Source organism: Globicephala melas, chromosome 13 (genome assembly GCF_963455315.2).
Source record: "Globicephala melas chromosome 13, mGloMel1.2, whole genome shotgun sequence".
Lineage (NCBI taxonomy): Eukaryota > Metazoa > Chordata > Mammalia > Artiodactyla > Delphinidae > Globicephala > Globicephala melas.
This window is the reverse complement of record NC_083326.1, coordinates 14,660,838-14,684,039: the sequence shown is the minus strand read 5'-3', so window position 1 is coordinate 14,684,039 and position 23,202 is coordinate 14,660,838. Positions and strand designations below refer to the sequence as shown.

The window sequence follows — 23,202 nt, the reverse complement described above, 5'->3', positions numbered from 1 at the left end:
TATTTCTTCCTTATGGGTTGAGCTTTTGTGTTTGTTTGAAAGAAATATTTTCCTACACTGAAGTCATAAATATATTCACTTATATTTTCCTCTAAAAGATTTATAATTTTGCTTTTTCACGTGTAGATTTTTAATTCACCTGGAATTTAATTTTGTATAAAGTGGGAAGTTTGAAATAATATGGTTTTACTATATGCTTGCCGTTCTGGAGAGAGGAGAGAAAAAAACCCCTAATTCTGACCTAAATTGCTTAAAGCATTTTTTTGGTCTGGTGGGAGATTTGCATTGCTGGAGATTTCTTATTAACAAATTATTCTCTTTCCAGCATCATCTTGCCATGGGTGCCACAACTTTGAAAGAATTAAATAAAAAATCCTTTACTTATTGAGCTAGCCAGTAGCTGACAAATTTTTGTTATTGCCTCACATGTCACTGAGATTTCTTTCAGTTTCCATATTGAATAGGCTCCAGCATTCCAAATGTGTGCAAAAGACTTTATCTCCAGAGAATGGAGAAATAAACTCCTAAAAGCTCTGGTTCAATTCTTCTTTAATATATAGTGGAGGGGTGCGATTATTCCCTATCTATGTTAATGTCCCCTTTCTTTACATCGAACTTTGACTCCCAATTTAAGTGTTTTGCTTAACCTCCCTTTACTGGTCTTTGTCATTTTGCATTGGGAAATCAGTATCTACAAATATTTATTCTGTGGTCAAAAATGGTTCAGGATATCACAGTTCAGATAAGAACGTTTTCCTCCCCTCTCCAAACATTTCTTTCTCTCTTCTTTTGCTTTCTGTTCTCCTGCCAACTATTTCTTTCCTTTTTTCCCCTTCTTAGCTTTACCTTGAATTTGTCAAAGGAATGAAAGATAATGTTTTGTCCCAATGGAAGTATAAAGGGTCATATTATGACTGACCTTTTCATATATGAAGAAAAGTTAAACAGTTCTGTTTTATGGTGAACAACATATCTTCTTTCAAGTGTCAGGCCTAATTTTACATTTACCAAGATGGAATTTACATTTTACCAAAATCTCACATTTTGGTGAAATTCCACATTTAAAATTATATATTAAAGGTTGGAATGGAGTCAATTAGTCTATTTAAACATCACAGGACCAAGAAAAGTATCTTCACATACACCGACTGCTTAAGACAAATATTATTTGATAGCTTATGGATACCTAAGCCACACATGACATATTAATACATAGACAACCGATGTCGACACATACTGTGCCAAATATAGCATCATTCTCCCTTCTCTGTCCTAACCTAAACTGCATCCAAGGCAATTCTTACCTATATTTTATTCATTGACTAAAAGGTAACCATGAAGAAATTAAATTGCAAATTTAAATGTAATTGGCAAATTCTTTAGCACTAACTACTATAGCATTTGTAATACAATTAAAATAGACCAAATTAGCCATATTAGCTCTGCTCTTTCCAAATCTGTGGCATGACTCTGAGGCTATTCATAAACTATCTGCTACTTACCTAAAAGATGTCGGGCAGTTTACATTACTATGAAGTCACGAGTTCTTCAGTGTTCACTGTTCAAATCTGACTGCAACTTGGGTGTGTTTTCTTACCTTGAGGAGAAAACAAGAGATGGGAAGAAGTGATGGACTGTGTTTCTTGATGAAAGCAACCGTGATGTGACTGATTTAATGGGGCTGAGTTAGGCTTCTCTTTGCTATCAGTGGAAAAGGGAAAAGATGTCAGCAGAATAGTTCACGTTTATTGAGACCTTACTGGGTTCCAGGCAGTGAATTCTTTCTAAAATGGAAAATTTTAAATGGCATAGGTACTGTTATTAATCTCCCTTATCTAGATGTGGAAACCAAGCTTTAGAGAGGCTAAACACCTTGCCCAAGACCACACGCTGGGAAAACCAGGGGTCACCCCCCAGTCAGTTGACTCCAAAGCCTTTGTGCTTCATCACTGGTTTATAACTGGCGAAAACTTGGAGAAGAGCTTTTAAGATGTCCAACATGTTATTTTAGGGAAGGCAGTCAAGTACGTTAAGAGGACTGTTTCTTATACATGAAACAGTAGCAGCAGAGTAAATGAAAACATTGGGTTAATTTCCTCTTAAATGAGTGAATGTATATTTACCACCCAGAACAGTGCCTGGTACATAGTAGCACTCAGTGCATGTGAGCTATGGTACCAGTTAGGATTGCAGGTAACAAAACCTGGAAACAATGGCTTAAATGAGTGAGAGTCTTATCTCAGAAGATAGAAGTCTGGAGATAGGCAGAACTCCCCTGCCAGAGGGGCTCAAGAAAATTGCTAAAGGTGGGGTTCCTCTGGCTTCCTGGGCCATCATTCTTAATGGTCACAAGATGGCTGCTGCCCTCCGTCATTGCATACACATTTCAGGCAGAAGGAAGGACAAACAGGGAAAAGAAAAGCCTTCATCTCATGAGGTTTTATCTTTTTACTTGGTAAGTGACTCCTTCCTCAAATATTTCTACCTACCTCTCATTAGATGCCCAGCAGGCTGGAGAAACAAGTATTTCAATATGCTGTTGTATAAAATAAGCTACAAGGATATACTGCACAACACAGAGAATATAGCCAATATTTTATAATAACTGTAAATGAAGTATAACCTTTAAAAATTGTGAATACTATACAGTATTGTACACCTGTAACTTATGTAATACTGTATATCAACTGTACTTCAATAAGAACATTTTTTAAATAAAATAAATAAGCTCATATGTGCAGAGCGCTTAGTGCAGTTTCTGGCAGATAGTAAGCATTCATTAAGTATTTGCCATAAAGATAAACGTTAACATTTCTGTAACATTTATTAATTTTTCACTCTATGCAAGGCATAGAGTTAGTTCCCACAGAGATGAAAGAATTGGAGGTAAACTGATTAAATCCTATGAATTGAAAACCCTGAAGAGACTGGAGCAATGACCCACAAGTACTATACAGACACTAAATGTTTGTTCCTGCTGTTGCTGAGGTGGCAATGAGGAGTGTACTTTCATTTAGTTACATCTGGAGACTGAAGAATGGGGAGCCATAAATCCATATTCAACTTAAAGGTTTGATTTGAGCACTAGAAAGAGATTTAATAGTAATAGCCCATGAATCTGGAGGTAAGTTGGGAGGCCAATGAAAAATAAGTTAAAATAATGTGGGCACACAGCTCCTAGGGCTAATGTGGTACTCACAGCCCACATTAAGAGCTAATGAGGAGAGGGGTCAAGATGGAGGAATAAGAGGACGGGCAGTTCACCTCTCCCCACAAGTACATCAAGAATACATCTACAGGGACTGCCCTGGTGGCACAGTGGTTGAGAGTCCGCCTGCCGATGCAGGGGACACGGGTTCGTGCCCCGTTCCGGGAAGATTCCATATGCCGCGGAGTGGCTGGGCCCGTGGGCCATGGTCGCTGAGCCTGCGCGTCCGGAGCCTGTGCTCCGCGACGGGAAAGGCCACAACTGTGAGAGAATACATCTACAGGGACTTCCCTGGTGGTCCAGTGGTTAGGACTCCAAGCTTCCACTGCAGGGGTTGTGGGTTCGTTCCCTGGTTAGGGAACTAAGATCCCACATGCTGCACACGGCTCGGCCCAAAAAAAAAAAGATGAAAAAAGAAATCTACAAATGGAACAATTCACACAGAGCACCTGCTGAACTCTAGAAGAGCTAATGAAATAAGCTATTTAAATCATACTGCTTATTCTCAGATTTGAAAAAAAAATTCAGTAAGACATTTATGAAAAACAAAACTCTGGATGATCATTAATATTTCGACAATATTTTTTCTAGGTAAGGCAAAGGAGATTCCCTTTTAAAATGCAGAACTTATTTGTTGAATCAAAGACCAATACTATCTCAAATGTCCAGGTTCTATTTCTCCCTCCCTTCACAGCACATTATTCCTTTTATCAAAACTAAACTCAGAAAGAAAAAAAAAAAAAAAACTAAACTCAGTTTCATTTGAATGCCTTACTGCTATGGTTTCAAAATTTGGAAAGCTCTTGGGATTAGATTTTGAGAACGGTAAATGTTGAGTGATAAACTCACACCTGATTCAACACCAACAAAAAGATCTTAGGTTTCTCCAGGCCTGTGGATTGCTGGTTCCCAGTCTGAAATGCCCTAACACAGGTTGGTGGAGCTCAGGGGCTAGGACCATTAGTATTCGTGATTATGCCTTGTTTCTGGAAAGACATGATTCTGCAAAGTCCACCTAATGAAAACCAGCTACTGAACAATGGGTATCACATCAAAAGGAATGCCTTTCTTCTACCTAATACTGAAAAGGTTTATTATAGTCAGGGAGGATTGATGTGGTGGGTCCACAGGTGTCAGGGCTCGAGAATTCTTTTTTTTTTTTAAATAGTTAAAGTATTTTATTTTATTTTTAACCTCTTTATTGGAGTATAATTGCTTTACAATGGTGTGTTAGTTTCTGCTTTATAACAAAGTGAATCAGCTATACGTACACATATATCCCCATATCCCCTCCCTCTTGCGTCTCCCTCCCACCCTCCCTATCCCACCCCTCTAGGTGGTCACAAAGCACTGAGCTGATCTCCCTGTGCTATGTGGCTGCTTCCCACGAGCTATCTATTTTACATTTGGTAGTATATATAAGTCCATGCCACTCTCCAGTTCGTCCCAGCTTACCCTTCCCCCTCCCCGTGTCCTCAAGTCCATTCTCTACGTCTGCGTCTTTATTCTTGTCCTGCCCCTAGGTTCCTCAGAACCTTTTTTTTTCTTTTTTTTAGATTCCATATATGTGTTAGCATATGGTATTTGTTTTTCTCTTTCTGACTTACTTCACTCTGTATGACAGTCTCTAGGTCCATCCACCTCAGTACAAATAACTCGATTTCGTTTCTTTCTATGGCTGAATAATATTCCATTGTATATATGTGCAACATCTTCTTTATCCATTCATCTGTCGATGGACACTTAGGTGGCTTCCACGTCAGGGCTCGAGAATTCTAAAGTATGTTAAGAGGCAGGAGGAAGCTCCTGGCCTTCGGGTTTGCTCCTCCAACACTCCATATCAGGTGGGGAGGGTATGTTGCAGTCCCTTTCCCGCCCTGGGAGAGGATAGGAGGAGCGGGCGGACCCTTGCCGCCCCAGGCCCCGCCCACAGATGCTCTGGGTCCAGCAGCCTCCTGGACAGAGGAGCCTGGGGGCGGAGCTCACCCTTGCCCTCGGGGTCCCCCGGGCTCCGCCAATCATGGAGCGCCCTGTTGGCCGGCGGCAGCGCCCGCCCCCACCTCCTTCCGCCGGCCTCCAGTTTCCCAGAATCCAAGATGGCGGGATCCAGGCAAAGGGGTTCCCGGGCCGGAGCTCGGCCGCTGTTCTGCGCTTTGCTGCTGTCGCTCTGTCGTTTCGTCGGGGGCGACGGCGTGGGAGGCCACCCGGCAGCTGCCGGCGCCACGGGCACCCCAGGCGCGCAGCCGCATCGGCGTTTCGAGTACAAATACAGCTTCAAGGGACCGCACCTGGTGCAGAGCGACGGGACCGTGCCCTTCTGGGCCCACGCGGGGAGTAAGCCAGGGCAGAGGTCGGGGGGCCCGGGTCCCCTCCCCGCCTTGAGCCTCCTCCTCTTCACCTTCTCCCCGCGGCACCCCGTATGCGCGGTGAAAGGGACCTTTCTCAGCAGCCTCGCCTGCACGCCGGCTCTGGTCCGCAAGGTTCCCTCCGCCAGCCCCCCAGTCTTTCCCACATTCTCTCCACCCGACCTTCCTCCTCCCGTCTTTGATGTTGTCTGTTCTTTCCGTTTGGGTTAGAGGTTTTTCGTTAGTTCCCGCACTTCCAGGTACTAACTTGAGCTCGCTTCTGGGCATCACGTCTCACCCCAACGCCACGTCTCCTCCGAACCTGAGACCTGGTCTGGCAGCCCTCCACCTTCTTTCCCGCTCCCCCTCGGCCCTCCCCTGCGTTTTCTCCTCCGGTGTTAGCAGTGGGTAATGCTCCAGTTTGTACCCGATGCCCCCTGACGGCTTTAGAGGTGGCATGTGTTGGCTTTAGAATAATCTTTAAGTCTTTATGTCAGAGGACATTCTTCTCACCCTCTTGGAACTGTACGTTAAGTTTGCCTTTCTCAGTGACTTGGTGTGGTCTTTGATCTTTTGTCTTGTATTAACACAGTAGGTAATTTAATAGTCACACTCGTTGCTTTATTTAGTAGAAGAAAGGAGGGGGGTTATTGACTGAGAACTTGAGGCTAAGAATAGCATTATATATACAGCTGTTTTGGGGTTTTTGTGGGGGGGAATTGAAATAACCTGTGCGCCATGTGTTACTGATTTTATGTGTTTGGCACTGTTAAGCACTGTTAGTGGTTGAGAGAGCCTTGCTAGGTATTTACATATGTGAAAGAAAACGTATCAACTTTAGTGCTGATGTGTCACCTCTGACTAAGGAATCAGCCGTAGCACTTGGCATGCTGTAAACTCTGTTCAGTGACCATCAGATGCAACCTTTGAAACAAGTGGCAAATGCCTTTATCTGGGGTTAGAAGCACTGGCAGTTTGAATTCCATCTTTATGGGTTATTAAGCAATCATTTATGTAAGGCTTGTATACATCGTTTTAGATTGTCGAGTGCTTGAAACAAAATGTTCTATTTCTAGAAAGTAGTTGCTGACTAGGAAGCACACTTTTAGGAAGTGCTATTTCACTGAAATTAATGTATAATTAAAAGGCATAAATTTCAATTTGACTTAATGACCAAGTCATTAAATATTTGAAGTAGAGTGCATTTTGTTACTCAGCGGACATTTATTATGTGATCACTCATCAAGGGTATGTAGCTGGGCAACTGTTATCAAGGTAGCATTGTTTTAATACACAAAGACGATGCAGGTGTACCAGACACAGGTTTGGGGGATTTTTGTTTCTTTTCTTGGAATGATGATGAATTTTTCAGTAGTGGTGGTAAATGTGTTGACATTTTTTCGCTTCTGCCATTCTCCATTGCCGGCTTGCTGTTCTTTTTCTCACACCACATACATCAGCCAATTAGGAACGTTAATCAGCTACTTAAATTAGTCACATTGACTTTCTTTTCAGAACCTATAACCAACTAAGCTTTTCTGCTGCAGAAATGTCAGATAATGTACCTGGGTGAATGAAAGTTGTATGGCTAGATTGAATTTGAAATAAAGAGATTAGAATTTTAGCTAGTGACTTTTCTGTCTGTTGACTCTGGGAATCACTGCTTATGGGTATCCCTTGCTTTCATTATCACTGTAATTTTTACAGTCTCACAGCTTTCTTAACTCCACTGATCATTTTTTCGCCTTTCATTTTGCCCTGAGATCCATTATTTAAAACAATTTTTTTAATAGAGAAATTTTTAAGATTTAGTTTAAACGTGTCCCCTTACATCATCCCCAAATTAAGACCAAATCTATGGTGTTTCTTTTTCTTAACTCTCATGTTCTTTTGTACTGTCAGTACACATCCTTGGGTCCATAAGGGCAAAAATGATAACAGCAATTTGTAAGCCTTTATAGCTCTCAGAGCTCTTTCACCTTCGTGCTCTGATTAGATCCTTGGTAGGCAAGGCAGGTGTTATCTGTTTTCTAGGTGAAAAAAACTGATGTTCAGAAAGGTTAAGGTTCTTGGAAGAGGTTACATAGATAGTGTCAGTAGAATAGTACTCAAATCCAGGTCTTCTGATTTCTATATCCAGTGCTTTTCCTGTGATGACTGCCCCAAACCTTTAAGTGTTTGAAAGTCATGGTGACAAATAGTGGCTGAACTTACTAAAATATCTCAACTTGTCTTTTAGTCAATTTTTCCTACCTGTAAAGAAACAATACAGTTATGTCCCAGTGTGGATGTCAGAATGTCAGAACTGGTTAATATCTGAAAAGGTGTGCCAGAATTGTTCAAATATAGACCTCATAGGTGCTTTAATAATTATCTAGTCCAATAATAGGAACAGCTAACATTTATTGAAATATTTATATGCACTTATATGCCTATGAGGTTGTTAGAGAAATGGAGTAACTTGCCTACGATCAAACAGCTAGTAAGTGAATGGAGATGCAGGCCATCATTTTGGGGATCACTGTTCTCTCTGAGAAGCTCCTGATGCTGAAGAACTGATTATTGACTTGAAATTCAGTTGATTGACCCTCTCCCTAGAAGAATGTTTATATGCTCAAAATTTTGCATATAACTTTTAGGGTGTATATAAATGATTGAGCCCAGCCCCTTCATTTTACAGGTGAACATATGGTGAGCCCGAGAGAGTAAGAGAATTATTTGCTCAAAGTCACACAGCTGAACTGAGACTAGGAATAAGTCTCTTGATTCCTAGTGGTATGTTCTTTTCACACTGTTTGAGATTTCTAACGTTTGTAAACTGGTAAAAAATATATATATACAGTTTTAAAAAAGAAAATATGCGGATTTTTCAGGTGTTTGAAAAAGAGTATCATGAGAATTAAATAGTTGATTTACCTTTCAAGCTGTAGTTTCCTCCCTGCTGCCCCTTGAATTTTTAGTGTTTGGTTGCAGCTTTAATTTTTTTTGCAGAGATATTGCACTCTTCCAAAGATAGGAGGCGGGTATCAAAACCCGCTAAAATTTAAAAGCTGAAACTGTCAACATGAAATTTTTTCCTAACAAAGTTACCATACAGGTAACTGAGTTAAACTTAGGTCTCAGTAGGTATATGTAACAGTTTGGTGGTGATTCATTGAGTTTTATCTAATTATAACAAAACTTTTCTTCCCTTATTTCTATTCTAGATGCTATTCCAAGTTCAGATCAAATTCGAATAGCACCATCTTTAAAAAGCCAAAGAGGATCGGTGTGGACAAAGACAAAAGCAGCCTTTGAGAACTGGGAAGTTGAGGTGACATTTCGAGTGACTGGAAGAGGTCGGATTGGAGCTGATGGCCTGGTATGGTAATTTCTTTAACTTGGAAAATTTGTATAAATGCATATACCAGTAGTCTCTAAATGTCCCGTGTTATGTATTTACAGGCAATTTGGTATACAGAAAATCAAGGCTTGGAGGGTCCTGTGTTTGGATCAGCTGATATGTGGAATGGTGTTGGAATATTTTTTGATTCTTTTGACAATGATGGAAAGGTATATTTGTTTTCAGGACTGTTACCCATTTTAATATATTTGCTAACAAAGTTAGGCTGTGAACAATATAGCTTATTTAACACTTTTGTCAGTTTAATAGTAGAGGACTCCCCAAACTGTATTTTAAGTGTGATGATTAGTCTTTATATAGCTGGGAATTTATAAATTTAAAGCTAGGAGTTCATGATTCGTCATCTACTAACTTGAGGTAACAGTGGAACCTCAGGTCTGAGAACTTTTCAGTACCCACCTCCCCATCACCCTGTTTATGCTTAATAATTTTTTTTTTTTTGCGGTACGCGGGCCTCTCACTGTTGTGGCCTCTCCCGTTGCGGAGCACAGGCTCCGGACGCGCAGGCTCAGCGGCCATGGCTCACGGGCCCAGCCGCTCCACGGCATGTGGGATCTTCCCGGACCGGGGCACGAACCCGTGTCCCCTGCATCGGCAGGTGGACTCTCAGTCACTGCGCCACCAGGGAAGCCCCTATGCTTAATAATTTTGATGGATCAGCATGAGTCATTTAGATGTAGGTGGTTAGTGTTTAGAAGATTATTACTGTTTGTTTTCATGAAAATGTGTGCATAACTACTACTAGCTCACATGTTGATATGTTTTCGTATATGTTAATCACACTTTTTGATCAGCCGATTTCTCTAAAACAGTTAAGAGCAAAATGTACTTATGAATTGGAAACATTAACTTGTGCTTTAGCAGCCCGAAAACTGATGATCATTGTTTCATTTAGTAGTTTGTCCACTGATTATCCGAGGTCATGATTAGCAATTTAAAGGAGAGCTTTAACATTGAGCTTCTTGAATGCTGAGGCCATGTTAGTCCTCCTGTTACTGAGCTCCCATAAGTCCCATACCAGTCCCATGCTCACAGTGTCCTAGGATTTTAGAGGTGTAAGAGAACTTATAGCACACCCAGAATGATCTATACTTCTTTGGTCTAAGGACTTTAAAACAAATACATTCTCTTTATTTATAGAAAAATAATCCTGCAATAGTGATTATAGGCAACAATGGACAAATCCAATATGACCATCAAAAGTAAGTGTATATGTTTTACATTATTCCTGATTTCAGCTTCTTTTTAGAAACCTTATAAAATATATTGTTTCAAATCTGAACATTTTCCAGATGAAGTAAGATTATTCTTTTCCTTGAGATGTTTTTTGTAACTTAGTGGAAAGGTCTTATCTTAATTTGGTTTTGTTTTAAAGTTCTTTCTGCGGACCACCTAGATTTCAAACATAAAAATGTGTTGTAGTTAACCTGAAATTAAATAGTACCTTTAAAGGTTGATAAAACATTCCTGGCTCTTAGTGATAACAATAGTCATGTTTTTTCATCTTTATTAAGAGGGATCTTTAAAAAATAAGGTTCAGAGCCTTAACCAACCTAATGACTAAGCAGTGCGTGCCATGTCATTCAGCCTTTGTATTGCTGTATTGAAAAGATTCTCAGTGGGCTACAAAACTTCGAGTGTTCAGTATATTTATAATGTGTATGAATCAGGTATGTACATTTTTAATTTTCACGTGTTTGTTGGGGGGATTACCTTTTAGCCAGTCAGTGAACTGTAAGAAAAATTACTTTCCTACCTTAGTGATTTGTAACTCTGGTAGTTCATCATGACCACCCATTGAAATATATAAACAAGAGGTCCAAGCCTCCCCCTTGTGATGCTGCTTCAGCTGATTGAGGGTGGGATCTAGGAATCTGCGTTGTTGAAAGCACCGTATGTGACTCTGACCCTGCCCTAGTCTTGTGGAGAGGAAGAGTATCCCTTCCCCTTGCTGGCAGGCAGCCGTGGTAACATTGGCTCCTTTTGTTATCCAGAGTCCTTGGTGTTTTCTGCATAAATAACTTCAAATATCCCAAGCTTTGTCATAACTTGATTTTGTTTTGACCTTTCTGGACATTAATCATTTTAAATAGTGAGTTTTTAACATATCGAGAAGCTTTAAGTTTCTTGTTTGTCTTCCTTTCCCTCACACTATAGTGATGGTGCTAATCAAGCTTTAGCAAGTTGCCAAAGGGACTTTCGTAATAAACCCTATCCTGTCCGGGCAAAGATTACGTATTACCAGAAAACATTGACAGTAAGTAACATGCATTTAGAGATAATCAAATGAACAATATTCTAGTATGACTTCTCATTCTGAATCTTTGATAGAAATTCAATGCATTTGAAATTTGGATATTGTTCGCATACTCATCAGTGTTACTCTGAGAGAGCAGAAGTGGCTTCAAAGCTCGGTGTAAGTGGTCATGTGTTGTCAAATTTGCCAGTAGGTTTGTGTTTAGTCAGTGAATGTTTAGGCATTCTACTGTGTGCCACACAAATATGAATAAGACAAAGGTCATTTTCTCCAAAGAGCTTGTCTAATGGAGGTGACATTATGTAACATTATGCTTATGTAATGTTAGTATGCTATGTGGTAAATTTAAGGGATCAGGAGGTTAGAATCCTGTAACTCTGCCAGGCTGGAGCGGTGAAAGTCAGGAACAGTTTCTCAGAGTTGAGCTGCACCTTGAAGGAGAAGTAGAAGTTTCCTAGATGGAGTGCATATTCCAGGCAGAGAAAACGGGCATCGGGACTGTTGAAAGATTTGGGAAAGGCAAATAGTTGGTATGGCTGGAGGATAGAGGAGATTTGGAGAGTGAGGTTGAAAGGTTGGCAGTAACAAGTCTCGCAGCCCTCTGTGTAGTTTATCCCGTAAGGAACAGTTTACAGTTATAAGCAGGAATGTGAAATGATCAGGTTTACAGTTGAGGAAGATGACTTAGGCAGCAGTGTTTTTATAATGGTATTTGTGAAAGGAGCAAAAAATAGGATGATTTTAGCCTCCTTGCTGTAAATGAGCCACCACCTGTACTTGGTACTCTACATGCAGTTGCTCACGTTTTCTTTTTTCTTCCAGTTTTATTGAGATATAATTGACCTACAGCACTGTAGAAGTTTAAGGTATACAGCGTAACGATTTGACTTACATACATCATGAAATGATGACCACAACAAGTTTAATGAACATCCATCATCTCATATAGAGAATTAAATAGAAAAAAAATTTTATATTAGATTAGAATTTTTTATTAGATCGTATTTCGTGCATGATTTCCAAACTGAAATAAAACTGCACATGTAAAATAAAATTTAAAAAATAAAATAGTAATGTCAAACATTTTTTTTCCTTCTGATAAGAACTCTTAGGATTTACTCTTTTAACCATTTTCATATGTAAGACGGCAGTGTTGATTATACTTACCATGTTGTACATTACATCCCTAGTACTTATTTATCTTATAACTGGAAGTTTATCCCTTTTGACTGTCTTCATCCAATTCCCCCACCCCCATCCCCTACTGCTGGTATCCACAAATCTAGTGCTATATGTTTGTTTGTTTGTTTGTTTTTCAAGTAAAATTGACCTATAACACTATGTTAGTTCCTGGTATACAATGTAGTGATTCAATATTTCTGTACATTTCAAAATGACCACCATGATAAGTCCAGTTATCTATCACCATACAAAGATATTTCATAATTATTGACCGATTTCCCTACACTGTACATTTCATACCTGTAAGTCATTTATTTTGCAACTGGAAGGTTGTACTTCTTACTCTCTCTCACTATTTCTCTCCTCCCTGCCAATTCCCTCCCCTCTGGCAACCACCTGTTTGTGCTCTGTGTCTATGACTCTTTTTTGTTCTGTTTGTTCATTTGTTTTTTAGATTCCACTTATAAGTGAAATCATACAGTACTTGTCTTTCTCTGTCTGACTTCACTTAGCATAACACCCTCTAGGTCCATCCATGTTGTTGCAAATGGCAAGATTTCAATCTTTTTATGGCTGAGGAATATTCTGTTGTATATATGTACTACATCTTTATCCATTCATCTGTTGGTGGGCACTTAGGTTGCTTCCATATGTTGGCTGTTGTAAATAATGCTGCAGTGAACGTAGGGGTGCCTATATTTTTTCATTAGTGTTTTCATTATCTTTGGATAAGTTCCCTGGAGTGGAGTTGCTAGATCCTATGGTAGTTCTGTTTTAAATTTTTTGAGAAATAATCTCCATGCTGCTTTCCATAGTGGTTGTACCAATTTACATTTCTGCCAACAGTGCACAAGGGTTCCCTTTTCTCCACACCCTCACCAGCATCTGTTATTTGTTGTCTTTTAGATAATAGCCATTCTGAACAGGTGTGAGGTGATGCCTCATTGTGGTTTTGATCTGCACTTCCCTGATTAGTGATGTGGAGCGTCTTTTCATGTACCTGTTGACTATCTGTATGTCTTTGGACAAGTGTCTATTCAGATCCTCTGCCCATTTTTTAATCTCGTTGTTTGCTTTTCTGATGTTGACTTGTATGAGTTCTTTGTATATTTTGGATATTAACCCCTTGTCAGATATATCGTTTGCAAATATTTCTCATTTATTCCAACAGCCCTATGGGGAAGGCATCCCCATTTTATAAATGGGGAAATTGAATATGGGAGAGTTTAAGTAACTTGGACAGTGTCTTACCACATAAGTAACAGAACTGTGATTTGAACCCAGCACTATTTTAGCGGCAAGACTCCACTTGTGGTCTGAACGAGGGTAGAGGAAAGAAGAGATGATTAGGAGGTGAAGACTACAGAACTTAGTACTAGTTGGCTTGGGGCTGGGAGAGTGAATATAGTTGTGGAGTCAAAGATAGTTCCTGAATTTCTGGCCAGTGTTCAGCTAAATGGTACCATTAACTAGCCAAAAAGCAGCACGTTTCTTTGTGTTTGAGGGAGGAGTGGGAAGGCAGACAGTTGGTAAGGAGTTTAGTTGTAGACAAATTGAGTTTGGGTTAATATTTAGGTTAGGTAGATATACCCAGCAGGCAGTTATAATAACTAAGGTCACTAATACCATGTGAACATTGCATTTTTAACAATGCCATCAGTACCTGGTTATATAATGCTTATAAGTAAAGAATATCTTGTATACATTTTTCTTTTCCCTAAATCATGAGCCAGCCTTGCACTCCTTTGTATAAATTCTGAAAAAGACAGTTATTTGGAAAACTTTGTATTGGCTTAGTCTTAAATTCCAAACTAATTTAGAGACCTCAGAATAGAGGCACTGTCCAGTCTATTATGACTAACTTGGATTTGAGTTCCGCTGGAATTATTATACGTCCTGTACAGTTTCATCAGGGGCATCAGTAGGTCATGCTTACCTTCATGTGGCAGAACCCAGATACCAACCATGGCGAGTACAGACACACACCTGAGTACACAGATCACAGGGAGGCTGCCTAGACAACCCCACGCAGTGAGGCCGTCAGCCCTACCAGCAGTTCGCAAAACAGTAATCCTGCAGGACCCCAAAAAGAGTTCCGTGGTCAGATAAGATTGGGAGGTCTGTGCACAAGCACGTTAAAGACGCTGGGAAGTCCCAAAATAAAGAACCTTTATTAAACCCCTCATTCTTTAGGCTTACTGGGCCATGGAATTCTCTTTTCACTTCGTATCTGTGAATGTCTATAGAGCCAGTGTTCTGAAGAATACATTTTAGAGAGACTTGGCAGGACATCTGGTTGTGACTTAACGGTCCTAGCCTCCGTGTGCTTGCTCCGTCTGCTGCCCCTTCCTATAATACTCTCCCCTTTCCTCTCTACCTGGCAGAGTTGTGCTCATTCTGGAACGTACTAGTTCAGGATCCCTTTCCATCAGATTTCCCAAACATCAGCTCTTAAGGATCTGTCTCTCTTAAACTCTAAGTGTTTTTTTTTTTCCTCTGGTGCTTATTTGCCCTTTAAAATATGTTGTCTTGACTTGCTAGTTAATTATGGTTTGTATGTCTTTTCTCATCAGTATGGTTGTACACATCTCAGTGCAGGCACTATATCCTACATTCCTCATACTCTCTAATATTGTGCCCGTGTTTAGTACTCAAGAAATGTTTATTAAATATACTTACATCTTTAGCTCCCAGTTGTTTGAGCTTTGGAGGGAAAAACAAAGCAAGGGGAAAAAGAAATGCTGTTAGTGGAGGAAATATGTCAAAACAAGATATTATACACTTTTTTTTTTTTGGCCATGCCGTGTGGCACGTAGGATCTTAGTTCCCCCGACCAGGGATCAAACCCACGCCCTCAGCAGTGGAAGCATGGGGTCCTGACCACTGGACAGCCAGGGAATTCCAAAACAAGATTTTAAATACTGCAAGCATGGTATTTAACAACGGGTCGAAACTGTAAGATGAATAAGGGATGTTATCTGTAATCTCAAAGAAGCGTTACTGGTATTAATCAGTGGATATATTGTACCTGTACAGTCACAGCCCTAAGGTTCCTCCAGACTCATCGTGCAGTGAATATATTGTACCTTTTTTGTTTGTTTAAAGAATTAGAACTGGATAGTAAATACTTCTGATGGATTTTCAATTTATTAGGGCTCAAGGAAAAAATATTGAAGAGTTGAAAGTTCTTAGTATTAATTTTAGAATATGATTAACTTAACACTTCTTTTTTTATCTCTCGAAGGCAAATGTCTTACTGATCGGCGATTTGAAAGACTGTAGGAGAATCAGTTGTACATGCTATAAACTCAAATAGGAACATTACTGAATAGAGGAAACAGAAATATTAATATTGGTCAATAAATGGCAGGTGATTTTTAAAAAATTGGTAGGAGTTCCCGTGTTGCCATCCTACGTTATATAGAGATTAACCCTTCATATTGCCCTGTCCCTTACTCTTTTGCTAAAAATTTGGATCAAGTACTGTCACATTTTACCTGTATGACTTTATCTTAAGTGTCACTAACGAAACTTTGCATCTGGAGGTAATGACAGAAGTGCCCTTACTCTGGTGCCGTGTACCTGCTCCCTTTGCTTCCACTCTATCTCGGTGGCTCTTCTTTAGGGTGGGGCTAGTGGCTGGGTTGCTAGAAGTGAAAGGTATTAAAGAGGCCAGACCACTGCTTGACTGGGCTCATGAGAATATTCATGTGCCAGGTGGATTCCTGTGCTTGCTCAGATTTCCAAAGTTCGTTTAAGACATGTAGGGTCATTATTTCAAAAATACATTCTGCAGCATAGAAGCTTATGTGTCTTTCTGTTTTTTTCATTTTCTGCCTTTTTTTGTCTATATGACTTGTCACTTTTGCTGACTCTCTGCTAACTTAGTACAGTCCAGTTACCCCCCTGTTTTTTTTGTTTTTTTTTGGGGGGGCAGTATGTGGGCCTCTCACTGTTGTGGCCTCTCCCGTTGCAGAGCACAGGCTCTGGACGCGCAGGCTCAGCGGCCATGGCTCACGGGCCCAGCCGCTCCGCGGCATGTGGGATTTTCCCAGACTGGCGCACGAACCCATGTCCCCTGCATCGGCAGGTGGACTCTCAACCACGGCGCCACCAGGGAAGCCCACCCCCCTAACTTAATGAAGAGGAGTTCACTACTTGCTGAGGCAATCTGTTTAATTCTCAACCTCTATAGTAAAAATTGTCGATTTAACTTATTCGTTGTAGCTCTGTCACTGGAGTTTCAGACCAAGCCTGATCCCTCTTCTGTAGGAACTATTCAGAGAAAGTAATCATGGTTGGTTCCTTAAGTCTTCTCTAGAGAAGGTGAACCACATTCTATTTTAGAAAGATTTTCATGGAAAGTTATCAGATTTTTATTTTTAAGCCTTTGACACACAGTAGGGCAAAAACCATTTCCTGAAGTGAATTATCTCATTGTATAATGATCCCAAATAAGTGAGTTTATTTAATGGACAAGGGATTACAGCTTTTAAATTTTTTTAATTTTCATTTTTTCTTCCAACTTTATTGAGATGTAATTGACATACAACACTGTAAGTTTAAGGTGTACAGTATAATGATTTGAAGCTGATAGCTTTTTGGTGGTTATTAGACCAAATATAAAGATCAAATAGTCATAAACTGCTTGAGATTCATTTTACAAGATCTTTGTAAAAGCTATAGCTACAGTTTGTCTTTCTAGGTAATGATCAATAATGGCTTCACACCAGACAAAAATGATTATGAATTTTGCACCAAAGTGGAAAATATGATTATCCCTGCACAGGGGCATTTTGGAATATCTGCTGCAACTGGAGGTCTTGCAGGTAAAATCTTGGTATCTTTTAATATTGAAAGGTTGTGAATTGAATTTTATTGGGAATAATGTATTTTGGACATGGGTAGCGTTGTTTGCTTTTAACCTTTTAAGACTGGTTGTAACCTTCCATGATCTGGGATGCCAGTCTTTTGGGTCTCTTGGGACTGCTGATCCGCTACTTTCTGTAGGTTTACAGTTGGCTGGGGCTATGTGCAATTATGTAAATTAGACTGTCAGTTTGGATGTGATATTTTATAGTGAAGGAGACATTTAAAAGGTTAACTGCCAAGTGCTTTAGGATCCTGAGAGCTGTCACAGCACATTTAAATGAGGAAATATTATTGGGGGCTAAACTTTAAAGAAGACGTACTTACCCTTTTTTTTCCATGAGTGGTGATAAATGAACTTATCATTGGATGTTAACACCATCTTGTGTTCATATTGTATAATATTTTTATTATTTTCAAATATGTGAATTTTTCCTTACAATAGAACAAGGAAGGAAGGAGAAAGGATAGACCATATTTAACCGATTTTTAGGTGACTTGGCCAAATCTTGGATTAAAGGGCTTTCTAAAGATCACATGGCCAATAAATCAGACCCAGGCAGGACTTGGTTTAGATTTCTGGCTCCTGGGTCTAGGGCTCTATTAACACTGCATGACTTCTCCTAATGTTACCTAACCTACACTATGGTATTACAATTTTCTCTTTAATCTGGCTGTATATCTAGATCTCCATAAAAGTAGCAGAAAGCAAAGAGATTGCTGCAGTGGAAATTCATCTCTCTTGCTTTGTAGATGAGACACTAGCCAGGATGAGTATTGTAATTCGATGTTATGAGGTTTGATCCGTTAGCTGTTTTTAGCTTAAACAGCTTGAAATGAATTTGATTTTTTTTTTTTTTTTTTTGCGGTACGCGGGCCTCTCACTGTCTGTTGTGGCCTCTCCCATTACGGAGCACAGGCTCCGGACACGCAGGCTCAGCGGCCATGGCTCACGGGCCCAGCCGCTCCACGGCATGTGGGATCTTCCCGGACAGGGGCACGAACCCGTGTCCCCTGCATCGGCAGGCAGACTCTCAACCACTGCGCCACCAGCGAAGCCCCTAATTTGATTTTTTAATACGATTTTAGGTGAAATAAAATCTGTATGAGGGAAACAAATATAAATAATATATAGAAAAGTAATCATATTCTAATCGAGATGATTTGGGAGTAACAGGAGATGCTATTAGTAATGCCAGGGGAACACAGATAAATCAGGACTGTCCCAGTAATCCAGGACAGAGCAGTGTCATGCATGGTTAAAACAGGAAAGTAAGGCTGGGACTGATAAGCACTATAAGAAAGGTTCAGAGACAGGTAGGAACAGGAAATACCTGAAGAACAGGATTTTGTCTCACTTGACTGGAGCGCATGAAGGAGATTTGTGGAAAAATAAAGGAGGATCTTGCTGCCAGAATTAGGAGTTTGGACTTGTTTTGACCCTTCATTTGTTTGTTCATTCCCTTATCAGGCATTTATTAAACATCCATCATGTGTTAAGCACAGCTAAATGTTCTGATGTAGGTTTTTAAAAAGTGAATTCTAACCTAGTTCTAATATAAGTCAGATGAATTTTTGTCTCTAAGCTCACAGAGCACCGTTGCCTTTACCAAATTAGAGCAAATTTTTGTTGTTTCCCTTATTGATTATTATTTTAAAGCAACAGATGTCTATACAGTAAATTCACAACCATAAAAATAATCTATTACAGAACTTTTTCAGATTTTTTTTTTTACTTTGTAGATGACCATGATGTCCTTTCTTTTCTGACTTTCCAGTTGACTGAGCCTGGGAAAGAGCCGGTAAGTATACTCATTTTTTTCCAAAAGTTTATCTGTAGTTTAGTGGTACTGCCTCGTAGCTGAAAACCTGAGAAGGCTGACTTAGGTTTGGATCTTGTTTCTGCCAGATATTGCCATTATGACCTGGTACGAGTTACTTAACCTCTGTAACGCTCCATTTCTTCACTGGTAAAACTGAGATGTTTGTACTGGCCACCTTAACGTTGTAAACATTAAAGACAGTGCCCTCTGGCAAGCACTCAGTAAATGGTAGTGGCTATTTTTATTTTTTGTTGTAATATTAGTAGCAAGAGTAAATTAACCTTTCAACTAGTGGTAGAGTAGTTAAAATGAGAAAAAGAACATATATTGAGGTTTATTATTTTCTTTTTAATTTTTTTAATGATCTATTCTTAAACTCCAAAAAAGCCTACACCAGATAAAGAAATTTCTGAGAAAGAAAAAGAAAAGTACCAGGAGGAATTTGAGCACTTTCAACAAGAATTGGATAAAAAAAAGGAGGAATTCCAGAAGGACCACCCTGACCTTCAAGGGCAGCCTGGTGAGTTGGAGCAGAGCTGTCCTCCGCTGCAGCAGTGGCTGTGGCACTTCATTCATTCTATCTTTGCTCTGTGACCTGGCACATTCCAAGTAATTTCAAGAAATAATTTTTAAGCAAATCTTCAGTCTTTAAAGGGCTCGGGATTGATGTTTTTACCGGGAAGAGTATCGCTTAGTGAAGTGTGCAGTTGGGATGATGTGGACAGTGAACCGTTGGAGTGTAAGCTCTGTGAGCGCAGGGGTCTTTGTTTGCTGTGTCTACTTCTGTGTTCCCTAAGCCTAGGAAAACAACAGCGGTGCTGACGTAGTAGTTGAGACTCAGTAAATATTTGTTGAATGAAATCGTCCAAAGTTTATTTCTTTCCTTTTAGTGACACACAATTACCTTAGTAATATAGAGCTAACACTTGAAAACTATCAAGACTTGCAAGAGTAATGTGAAGTAATTACCGACTCCTCTTACTACTCAACAGAATTCTGGACATTAAAGTTTGAAAAATTTTTAAATATTAGTCTAAGCTAATGTAATTAAGAACTTACATGGGCTACATGTCAAAAACAAAACAAGATAAGGCCAAATAGAGGGACTATATATAATCTGCTAACTTTTATGATCTCGGTTCCCTATGAGCACAAATGATCAAGGCTATATCTAATAAAGCCTGGGCTAGCTTTTGAACTAAGTAGTGTGTTAATATAAATGATTAACAGTGTGATTCAGATTTAATGAAGATAAAAATGAAAGGTAAGTCTTATATTTTCCTTGGATTTGTTTTAAACATCACATATGATTTGTGAATATATCCTGAAGCTTATTGTAGTAAGTGTTTGAATGAAACGATCTGATTTAAGCATGGTCAGGAATAAAAGGAAAATCAGCTATTCTCAACTCCATTTCTTAATCTTTTTTGTAAGTAAAATGCATAAATTTTAAGAGAATAGTTTGATGAATTTTGACAAATGTGTATACCCTTTTAACCATCAGATCAGTATATAGAATATTTTTATCACCCCAGAAAGTTCCCTTACCTCTTTCAAGTCAGCCCCCTTCCAGAGGCAACAAATTACATTAGTTCTGCCTGCCCCTGTAAATAGAATCACACAGTCTATTTAAAAGACAAAATAATTTTTAGGTGAAAAAATTCAGACCTAATTTATAATAAGTATTCAACCACCAGAGATGGTGAAAACAGTAATTTAATCACGATTGAATTAATTACATGCATGTTTAACACTGTGGGAAGATCATAACACTGTGTTGATGATGATCTTATTCTAGTATATGTTAGTGCTTTGGTCACTTACAGTAATTTGAAAACTATGTGTAGGTGATTCTAATAATTTTGATTTGTAATTTCCATTTCAGCAGATGAATTATTTGAGACTGTAGGAGATCGTGAGCTGAGACAAATCTTTGAAGGACAGAATCGTATTCATCTTGAAATCAAGCAGCTGAACCGACAGTTAGATATGATTCTTGATGAACAGAGAAGGTATGTCTCTTCCTTGACGGAGGAGATCTCTAAAAGAGGAGCAGGAATCCCAGGGCAGCATGGACAGGTGAGCTTTGAAAATATGCAGATATGCCTTAGTTATTAGCCTTTGGTGGCGGAGAGGTAGAAAAGAAAAGCTGTATGTTCTGTAGAATGGGGATTATTGAGCTGGGTGGTCATCTTGGTCATCTTTTGTTTTTTTCTCCAGACCACTCAACAAGAACTGGATACTGTTGTGAATACTCAGCATGAGATTCTGAGACAAGTAAATGAAATGAAGTAAGTATACAACAGTAATGTCTGAGTATTGCGTGATACCTTTATCCTAAATTCATGACTTCTCTAGATATGCAAGCACATTATTGTTGTAAGACTGCAGCATGAGTAAGAATCACGTTCCAGATTATTTTCTAAATAGGGGAATGTAAAGTATACGGGGATTTTTGATATTTAGGAAACCTGTCTAAATTTTTTTATTTGTTCCGAGCTAGAAAAGAAAAAGATGCTTTAGCATCTTTAAAAAAAAAAAAAAAAGGTTTTGTCACAGTTGTTTGACTGTGTTTAACATCACAAATATTTATAATGTTAAATGAATAGTTAAACTGTTTTAGAAACAGACCAGATCAATATAACATTTAAAAAAATATTTTGATCTAATTTTAGACTTTAGACATAGCAAGAAAAAATAAGGACATATCCCTCATATATCCCATGTATCCCTCACTTATCTTCCCCCCGATGGTAACATCTTACATAACCACAGTACAATTGTCAGAATGGAGAAATTAACATTGGTACAGTACTATTAACTAAACTAATGATCTTACTCAAATTTCACCAGTTTTGTACCAGTGCCTTTTTCATTCTAAGATCCTATCCAGTATTGCACGTTGCATTTAGTTATCTCTCTTGACCTCTGCAGTCTGAATTAGTTCATATTTCCTTGTCTTTCATAACCATGGCAATTTTCAAGAACATTGATTAATTCATTGGACCAATTTGGTTCCTCAGTTTGGGTTTGTCTGGTATTTACTCATGATTGGATGGAGGTTCTGCATTTTTGACAAGAATGCAACAGTGCATCATGTTCATGATGTTGGTATGTCTTATAACTGATGATGTTGGCTGTGATCACTTGGATAATGTTGTTTCTTCCTGGTTTCTCTACTTTAAAGTTACTATCCTTCCCTTGGTGGTTAATAAATATTTGGGGAAAGATACTTTGAGTCTTTGTAAATATCCTGTTTCACTTTAACCTTTGGCTCACTAATTTTAGCATCCATTGATGTTTTATCTGAAACAAGAATGTGGTGTTTACCAAATGCTGGTTTTTCTATTTCCATAATTCCTTCTGTATCTACTTACTGGCATTCTATAAGGACCACTCCTCCTTCTCCCCCATTTATTTATTTAATCTACTTATATCAGTGTGGACTCATGGATTATTTATTCTGTGGGTTATAATCCTGTACTATCATTATTTATTTTGTTCAAATTGTTCCAGCTCTGGTCGTTAGGAACTCCTTCAGGTTGGCTTCTGTGTTCTTTCAACAAACCTCCATCTTTTTAAAATATTTCTTTACTTTCTGGTACTGTAATATGTTTCAAGCTCATCTTGTATTTTCTGTGCCCCAGCTGTAGAATCAACCACTTCTCAGTGAGCCCTGGTTCCTTTTATTGGAGAGAAGTATTTAGAAACCAAGATCTGGGCACTAGGTATACTCATTACTACTGGGGTGCCATTGCTTCTAGGCCCTCTCAGTGGGCAGGTCTAGGGAATATGTGAATGTATACTAATCACACATATACACATATTTTTGTAGCCCTTACTCTACATTTGTATACCACGAGATTATACAGATACTTTGGATTTTGGTTGGACTGGACTGAACTGAAAACTGAAGGGCTGATTTTAGCCTTCCTCCTTTCCCTATTTGAAAATTGTTTCTCCAATAGGGAGAAACCTGGTTCTTATCTATAATGTATTTACTTATTGGTATAGTTTTAGTGTGTGCATAAAGTATACATAAAGTGGTTTCAAATCATTAAGCCATATCCCTAATGAGAAACACATATAGTGATGGATTTATGATTTATGTAAAG

At 39.0% G+C, this 23,202-nt stretch overlaps 1 protein-coding gene and 1 long non-coding RNA gene across 4 annotated transcripts in view; one reads left to right on the top strand and one right to left on the bottom strand.

The window, feature by feature from the left end:
• Window positions 1-4,941, bottom strand: part of LOC132598351 (uncharacterized) — a 38,611-nt gene extending 33,670 nt beyond the window's left edge. The window contains exons 1-2 of the long non-coding RNA XR_009566425.1: window positions 4,816-4,941; window positions 1,503-1,597 (exon numbers count right to left, since the gene is read on the bottom strand). This is a non-coding gene — a long non-coding RNA (uncharacterized lncRNA). The remainder of the gene's footprint in view (window positions 1-1,502; window positions 1,598-4,815) is intronic.
• A 358-nt stretch (window positions 4,942-5,299) lies between these two features.
• LMAN1 (lectin, mannose binding 1) overlaps window positions 5,300-23,202 on the top strand; it is a 29,008-nt gene continuing 11,105 nt past the window's right edge. Inside the window, exons 1-10 of one of the 3 annotated variants that reach the window (XM_030868078.2) lie at window positions 5,300-5,542; window positions 8,760-8,914; window positions 8,998-9,105; window positions 10,097-10,158; window positions 11,114-11,213; window positions 17,101-17,224; window positions 19,008-19,066; window positions 19,475-19,607; window positions 20,976-21,166; window positions 21,308-21,378. In XM_030868078.2, the coding sequence (XP_030723938.2) occupies window positions 5,305-5,542; window positions 8,760-8,914; window positions 8,998-9,105; window positions 10,097-10,158; window positions 11,114-11,213; window positions 17,101-17,224; window positions 19,008-19,066; window positions 19,475-19,607; window positions 20,976-21,166; window positions 21,308-21,378 (1,241 nt within the window). In that variant the 5' untranslated portion in view covers window positions 5,300-5,304. Of the gene's footprint in view, window positions 5,543-8,759; window positions 8,915-8,997; window positions 9,106-10,096; window positions 10,159-11,113; window positions 11,214-17,100; window positions 17,225-19,007; window positions 19,067-19,474; window positions 19,608-20,972; window positions 21,167-21,307; window positions 21,379-23,202 lie in introns of all 3 variants that reach the window. The other 2 variants (XM_030868077.2, XM_060310720.1) reach the window with 2 other exon arrangements.